At 43.1% G+C, this 8,903-nt stretch overlaps 1 protein-coding gene across 1 annotated transcript in view; it reads right to left on the reverse strand.

Annotated features, from left to right (window-relative positions):
* LOC132871045 (protein shisa-8) overlaps positions 1-8,702 on the reverse strand; it is an 88,720-nt gene extending 80,018 nt beyond the window's left edge. The window contains exon 1 of the mRNA XM_060905199.1: positions 8,203-8,702. Coding sequence (XP_060761182.1) covers positions 8,203-8,702 — 500 coding nt within the window. The remainder of the gene's footprint in view (positions 1-8,202) is intronic.
* Between the last annotated feature and the right edge of the window lie 201 nt (positions 8,703-8,903).

The following is an 8,903-nucleotide window of genomic DNA, read 5'->3' on the forward strand; positions in this document are numbered from 1 at the left end:
CTGTCAGTCCCCACTCGCTTGCTCACTCGAGTTTGTTGACGGTGCAGTGGCTGGCTGCTTTATGTCCCGGGGCTCCCTCATGCCTGTGTTACCTTCTGGCTCTCTCCTTTTAGTTATGCTGTCATAGTTAGTTGCCGGAGTCCCTGCTTGTACTCGGTGCAATATGTATACTGTTCCTACTTATTCAGGTGACATTGGGCATACCTAACCACCTGTGTTTTCTTTCTCTTCCCCCCCCCCCCCACCCACCCCAAATCTGTCCCTCTGAGTTACATGGAGTCAACAGGAAATCTTTTGGTGGAGACGGTGGGGACCTCAACTGGCTATCGTAGCCTGCAGGGAATCGGCCGTCAGACGTTCTGTCGCATGTCCCAGACCCGGTGAAATGTAACTGAATTGTCTTGGCCAGGCCTAAGGGTCCCATCTGCATCTCATCATTGCTGAGGAGTGTGCTCCCATCACCCAATCAAGCATCCAGCCAGAGCAGGTCATGATATATTTTTTACCATATTAACATGCCATTGTGCGTCATGCCTGATGTAAAGACTCTCGTCTCTGCGAGCCTACCACACAGATTTAATACTTGTCATTTTTAGGGCATACCTAACAACGTGTTTTCTTTCTCTCCCCCCCCCATCTGTCCCTCTGAGTTACATGTTGATCCTGGGATTGAGATGCTGGCCTCTTCTGCCCCTCGGACCTGCTTGATCCATCCTGGTGCCCTGTGTCTGGTCGGAGTTTTATCGCCCCACTCCTGTGAAGGACGGCCCCATGAGGACAGTTGAGGGTTATACCTGTTAAAACTGTTAATATTATAGTCAGGCTGTCTGTTGTTGCCCAAATGAGGATGGGTTCCCTTTTGAGTCTGGTTCCTCTCAAGGTTTCTTCCTCATGTCGTCTGAGGGAGTTTTTCCTTGCCACCGTCGCCACAGGCTTGCTCATTGGGGATAGATTAGGGGATAGATTAGGGATAAAATTAGCTCATGTTTTAAGTCGTTTAAATTCTGTAAAGCTGCTTTGCGACAATGTTTATTGTTAAAAGCGCTGTACAAATAAACTTGATTTGATTTGATTTGATTTGAAAAAGGTACAAGTCTGTCATGTAAACCTGTTGAAACCATACTTTCAGTCTCTACCACCTGCGGCTGTAGGGTTGATGGCAGTGACACAGGGTAATATTTGTGAGTTTGACAATGTTTTACCTATGGTAGGTAAAGAGAGTCTGGGTCCTGTTAGTGAGGCTGTTGAGGAGGTGAATGGTCCTTCTCAGGCGATAGTAGAGGGTCACTTCAAAAACTCTGAAGTCTTAGCAGACTTAGCTTCACATCTTCCACATTTAACTAGTCTGGAGAAAGCTGACATTATTGGGTTAATAAAAATCTTCCGTTCTCTCTGTCCAGATGTTCCATCTTGTACCTCTGTGATAGAGCATGATATTGATGTTGGTGGGGAATCTCCTATTAGGCAACATGCTTATCATGTCAATCCTAGAAAGAGGGAACTATTAAATCAGGAAGTTGGCGATCTTCTAGAACATGATCTTGCTGAACCCAGTTTTAGTGACTGGAGCTCTCCCTGTCTACTGGTAAATAAACCCGATCGGACCTATCATTTTTGTATGGACTATAGGAAGCTGAACATGGTGACAAAACCAGACAGCTATCCTTTACCACGCTGTGACGACTGCATAGACTGTGTTGGATCAGCTAAAATTGTTAGTAAATTTGATTTACTTAAAGGATATTGGCAGGTGCCCTTAACAGATAGGGCTAGAGAATTGTCTGCTTTTGTGACCCCCGACAACTTCTTCCAGTACAAGGTCATGCCGTTTGGGGTGCGGAATGCCCCCGCTACTTTTCAACGCCTTATTAACTGAGTTTTATCTGGAATGCGTAATTGTGAGGCTTATCTTGATGATGTGGTTGTATACAGTAGTGCTTGGACTGACCACTTGGAGCAAATTAAAGATCTCTTTGCTTGTCTCACTGCAGCCAACCTCACCATCAACTTGGCTAAGTGTGAGTTTGGGAAGGCCAGAGTGGTCTACCTTGGAAACATAGTGGGTGGTGGACAGGTTTGGCCTGTGGAGGAAAAAGTGGAGGCCATTTGTAACTTCCCTGTGCCTAAGAGCCGCCGGGAGCTTAGGAGGTTTCTCAGTATGGCAGGGTATTACAGGGGGTTTTGCAAAAACTTTGCTGCTGTTGTTGTACCACTAACCAACTTGCTCAGACCCAAAGTTCTATTTCAGTGGTCTGAGAGATGTCAGGAGGCCTTTGACTATGCAAAGATGCTATTAGCTACTGCTCCTGTGTTGCTGGCTCCAGATTTTGACCATCCATTCGGTGTTGCGGTAGATGCAAGTGAGAGTGGTGCTGGTCCTGTCCTCTTGCAGTTAGGGTCGGATGGAGTGGACCATCCAGTATGTTATTTAAAAAAAAAATTCAACCATCATCAAGCTTATTCTACAGTTGAGAAGGAGGCACTAGCTCTAATTTTTGCTCTACAACACTTTGAGGTGTATTTGGGGTCATCTCCGATTCCCATAGATCAGGGGTGTCAAACCTGATCCATAAAGGGCCATGTGGCTGCAGGTTTTCATTCCAGCCATGCAGCAGCACCCTGATTTGGCTTATTCAATCAACTGACACACCCACCCTTTAATCAAGGGTGGGTGTGGCTGCAAGTATTTGACTGTGTGAAGACAGTTCAGTTGATTGAATGAGCCAAGTCAGGTGTGCTGCTGCATGGCTGGAATGAAAACCTGCAGCCACAAGGCCCTTTATGGATCAGGTTTGACACCCCTGCCATAGATGTTTATACTGACCACAACCCTCTAGTGTTTATCAATAGGATGCAAAATCAAAACCAACACCTTATGCATTGGAGTCTTATTCTTCAAAAATATCCTTTGAAGATACAGCATATCAGAGGCCAGGACAATATCATGGCTGATGCCTTGTCACATGTTTAATTTTACTGTGTTACAGGTGGTTCTTCCTATCTTGTCCTTCTTACCCCTAGGGTCTGGGGTGTAGGGTGGATAGGAGAGGAGTAAGGGGGAACACAGGAGGTCTTGTTGTTGTTTTTTTTTGTTTGGCTTGTTTGGTTCACATGTTAGAGGTTTATTATATAAACCTCATTTAGGGAGGGAGGTGTTATGACCCCCTGTCACCCTTTCAGGCTCCTCCCTGTCAGTGCATGGGCAGGGTTGGGCCTGGTAGGGATACATAGTGTGGCAGCAGGGGCGTGGTCAAGCGCCGGTCTGTGACAGGAGGGCGGAGTTGGGGAAGGTAAGTGGCAGAATCGCTTCACCTGAGTGTGATTAATCTATGTTTTGTGTGTGTTCTCCCCAGTAAACCGGGCTATTTAAGGAGGGAGAGCGAGAGCAGAGGGGCTCTCTCCACAACCCGAGGACCGGAATGTGTGTGCGTGCGTGTGTGGCTGAGAGAGAAACGTTTCCACTGAAAAGTGAAAATAAAAGAGTTTTTGCGAACTCAGTCTCTGTCCTGCCGTCCTCTGTGCTCCACCCACATCTAGTGAACCTTACACATAGTTAATAAAGTACACCTATAGTGGGGCGTGAGTACTTAAGGGGTTCTCCTCTCTCCTTTCAGGAGGCACTTCTTTCCTTTTCTGCAGGCACTAGATTCATTTTTCTTTCACATTTGCACGGCTCTCTTTTGTTTTCTCTGTGGTAAATCTAAACATACTGATGCTGGCATTATATCCACAGATGCATGACAACATACATATACATTTCCCCTAGACTCAATGTTATTATTTGTTTGATTTTTAATAAATTATTATTTGATTGAATTTAACCTTGTTGTTCGTGTCCCTCTTTATGTTGTGGGTTTTTTGGACGAGCCAAAGACCGTAACACTTATTACTTCTTCTTCATCGGTACAATAAGGAACACAACACCTTACCACTTATTCTTCATTGATACAATAAGGAACTCCAATACCTTACTGCTTATTCCTCATAGATACAATAAGGAACACCAACACCTTACCACTTATCCCTCATCGATACAATAAAGAACACCAAAACCTTCCCGCTTATTCCTCATCAATACAATAAGGAAGACCAACACCTTACCACTTATTCCTCATCGGTATAATAAGGAACACTAACACCTTATTGCTTATTCCTCATCAATACAATAAGGAACACCAACACCTTATCAATTATTCTTCATTGATACAATAAGGAACACAATACCTTACCACTTTTTCCTCATCAGTACTTTAAGGAACTCCAATACCTTACTGCTTATTCCTCATAGATACAATAAGGAACACCAATGCCTTACCACTTCTTCTTCATCAGTACAATAAGGAATTCCAACACCTTACCACTTATTCTTCATTGATACAATAAAGAACACAACACCTTACCACTTTTTCCTCATCAGTACTTTAAGGAACTCCAATACCTTACTGCTTATTCCTCATCGGTACAATAAGGAAGACCAACACCTTACCACTTATTCTTCCTTGATACAATAAGGAACACAACACCTTCCCACTTATTCCTCATCGATAAAGTAAGGAACTCCAATACCTTACTGCTTATTCCTCATAGATACAATAAGGAACACCAACACCTTGCCACTTTTTCCTCATCAATAGAATAAAGAACACCAACACCTTCCTGCTTATTCCTCTTATGGCCCTTTTCCACTACCCTTTTTCAGCTCACTTCAGCTCGCTTCAGCTCACTTCAGCCCGACACGGCTCGCGTTTCGACTACCAAAAAACAGCACGACTCAGCTCGCTTCAGCCCTGCTTAGCCCCTAAAACTCGTACCGTTTTGGAGTGGGGCTGAAGCGAGCCAAACCGTGCCGAGTGAGGCTGGGGGCGTGAGCAGACACTCCCCTGTGCACTGACTGGTGAGGAGGAGTGTCCTCACATGCCCACACACGCCCCGCGAGCACGCTGGGATCTGTAAACACCGTAAACCCGGAAGGAGAAGAATTACGAATTACGAGAATTATGAAGCCTTATGCGCCTCGCCTCATCTATACGCTCTTGCCAGTATCTGTTGGCGTTGTCGGTGACAACAAGCCACAGCACCAAGACCAGCAACACTAACGACTCCATGTCCTCCATGTTTATTGTTTACTATTCGGGTCGTGAGACTCCCGCTTAAAAGCTCACTGATGTCACTGTTTGCGCCGCTTAACGACATCACGTGACGTCCACCCACTTTCGCTAACTCCACCCAATGTGTCCACCCACTTCCAGCCAGCACGGTTCAGCGCGGTTGTAGTCGAAATGCAACTCCAACAGCCCCGCTCAGCTCGACTCAGCACGGCACGGCTCAGCCCGACTCAGCCGCGTTTGTAGTGGAAAAGCAGCAATAGATACAGTAAGGAACACCAGCACTTTGTCGCTTATTCTTCAGGAACACCAATGCCTTCCCGCTTATTCCTCATCAATACAATAAAGAACACCAACACCTTACCACTTATTCCTCATTGGTATAATAAGGAACACAAAACCTTACTGCTTATTCCTCATCAGTATAATAAAGAATACTAACACCCTATCACGTATTTCTCATCAATACAATAAGGAACACCAACACCTTACCACTTATTCCTCATCGATACTATAACGAACACAGACACCTTACCGCTTATTCCTCATCGATACAGTAAGGAACACCAACACCTTATCGCTTTTTTCTCATCAATAGAATAAAGAACACCAACAACTTCCCTCTTATTCCTCATAGATACAGTAAGGAACACCAACACCGTATCACTTATTCCTCCTTGGTATAACAAGGAACACCAACACCTTATCACTTATTGCTCATCAATACAATAAGGAGCTCAATACCTTTCCATTTATTCCTCATTGATACAATAAGGAACACCAACACCTTACTGCTTATTCCTCACCAATACAATAATGAACACCAACACCTTACCGCTTATTCCTCATTGATACACTAAGGAACCAACCCCTCTGACACAAAACAGTGCATTAACAGTTAACCTCAAGTACAACCCAATATACAGTACCAATGAAAAGTTTAGACATGCCTACTTACATGTAGGATATTTTCTGCATTTTGACATTTATAAATTGTAGAAAAATACTAAAGGCATGAAAACTATGAAATAACATATGGAACATGCATGGAATTATGTGGTAAATAAAGTGTTTTTAAAAATGCTTTGTATTTTATGTTCTTCAGAGTATCCATCATTTCCCTTGATGATGCTTTCCACACTTTTGGCATTATCTTAACCAGATTCATGAGGTAGTCACCTGGAATGTTTTTCAATTAACAGGTGTGTCTCGCCAAAAGGTAGTTAGTGGATGAGTTTCTTGCCTTCATTATGTATTTGATATCAAACAGTAAACAGTAAATAATAAAAATACAGTAAATAGCCTTGTTCCACAACTCTAGTAATCCATATTACATCAAAAACCGAACAACTAAGAGAAACGACATCCATCATTATTTTAAGACATGACATAACTTAACTAATATTACTTCATATCTAAATACTACTTCTATTCATATCAAATACACATATCATATCTAAATACTAAATACTGTTATTGACCTTTATAGCACCGAATGGTCTCACACCACAGTACCTGAGTGAACTTCTGGTCCTTTATGACCTGCCACGCCTACCTGCCACGCCTTTTGTTAATATTGTTTATGAGGGAAAGGAGTAGATCTGGAGGGTCCTCAGGCAGAGTGTTTTGGTAAACTGGGATGTATGGATGCTGTCGCCCTCCCCCCCACTCTCACTCAATCACTTGGGTTTGTTGATGGTGGAGTGGCTGCTGCTTTATGTCCCAGGATGCCCTCATGCCTGTGTTACCTTCTGTATCTCCCTTTTAGTTATGCTGTCATAGTTCATCTCGCTGGAGTCCTTGCTTTCACTCAGCGCAAAATGTATATTGTTCTTAATGGGGCTGACCGCAAAGTCATCTGAAATTTATAATTTTTTTTTACTGTGCATGTCATTTTCCTATGTCTCACAAGAACAATATCATCATGTGGACGAGATGTGATCATTTTGATGTGTTAAGGGTCGATTTTCTCCATTTTGGGACCATTTTCCTACCTCTTGAAGCCCTATAGGAATAGCCAAACGTGAGGAGCTTGAACTAATTAGCATAACAATGCAACTGCATTACACCAAGATTTCAATGCACGGAAATCCTCATGATTCTGCATCGACCTCGGAGAGTTTTGATTGCAGGTATGTAATTTGTGGTTGAAATTCATGAATAGATCCATGAAACAAAAGACGAATGTGGCAGCAGGGGTGTGATCAAGTGCCGGTATGTGAATGGAGAGCAAAGACAGGGAAAGTGAGTGGCAAAGCAATTACACCTGTGTGTAATTAATGTGCTCTGTGTGTGTGTGTGTGTGTGTGTGTGCTTCCCAGTGATGAGGAGCAGATAAGAGGGTGGAGAGGAGAGGAGAGAAGAAAGGGAGAGCTTCCATGCACACTGTGTTTTGTGTGTGTGTTAGACTGGTACTTTTATTTCAGCTTTCAAAGATTCAAAATAAAGTCTCGGTCTAACACACACACACACACACACAACACGGTGTGCAGGGACAGTTGAAGACAGTTGAAGGTTGGACACAACTGTGTGTTCCAATAGGACAATGATCCCAAAACACATCAAATCTGTTTGTTGTATGGATAACATTATACTTTTTGAATGGCCTTCCCAAATTTCTGACCTTAACGCTATTGAAAATATGTGGACTGTGCTTAAAATCTGGGTCCATCCAGGAAACTAACAACTGAATTGAACTCTACCAATTCTGCCAAAAGCTTGTTGATGGCTACCAAAATCATCTGGTTAAGGTGATATTTTTGATGCTGTATGTATAATTTTGACCCTGTGTTGATTTCAGAAAACCCAAAAATAAATTATAAGACTTGTGCAGCAAATTTGTGTTTTTTTTTTATTAAAGACGGCTGTTGTACAATCATTCTTCCTGAGAAAAAAAAAATTAAATCATTAAAAGCCCAATATTTCCATGCATTCATTTCCATAACAAGTATATATAAACTGACTTCAACTGCACAGATATTTGTGAGACAGACATAATGTCAATAAGAATGTTGATGAACCAATAATAACTCACACACTGTATACACACAGCTTGCTCAACTGAAAATACACTTAAAACACAGACACACAATTTTACCTGATGTTGCTGGTATCCCCAGTTCTTTCACGACTCCTCTCCAGACCCAGTTTTGCAAAGATTCCTCCGAGCATCATGATGGCCACCACACCACAGATCACATAGACAATCATGTGTGTCTGGTCTGGCTTGGGCATATTGCTAGTGTTAGTCTTGGCATTGTCATTAGCATTGTTGGCATCATTGCCACTGGCAGGTTTTCCTGTATTGGCCCAGGCAGGTGTGTCATAATTGGAGCAACTTGTCTGTTCAAGGCTGTGACCTTTGAACTGGCAGCAGAAGCGATAGTAGCATGAGCCACAGCAAAACAAGTAGATGCCAGCATTACAGTTAAAGGGTGGGTCCCACTGGCCCATCACATCATAGTAACCCCAGCAACGGCTGCCTGATGACTCCACCCCTTCCTCCTCCACTGTCACAGTCACCTCTGTCTGATTGGCTGAATCAGAAGATGAGACCGCAAGGAGCAGGATGAGATTTAAAATAATGCAGAGTGTCATCTTCATCTCAGAAAATAAATGACCTCAACCACAATAATTGGGCAGACTTTAAAAAGACAGCAAGGAATGGACAGCACAAAAGTGTATGTCAAATGTTTCAGTCACAGCAGAAGAAAGCAAAAGTCTTCTTGGTCATTACATGATCAAGCAGTAATGGTAAGGTACCGGTACAGGTTGACCAGGAAAAAAAAAGACACCCAC

Source organism: Neoarius graeffei, chromosome 22 (genome assembly GCF_027579695.1).
Source record: "Neoarius graeffei isolate fNeoGra1 chromosome 22, fNeoGra1.pri, whole genome shotgun sequence".
Lineage (NCBI taxonomy): Eukaryota > Metazoa > Chordata > Actinopteri > Siluriformes > Ariidae > Neoarius > Neoarius graeffei.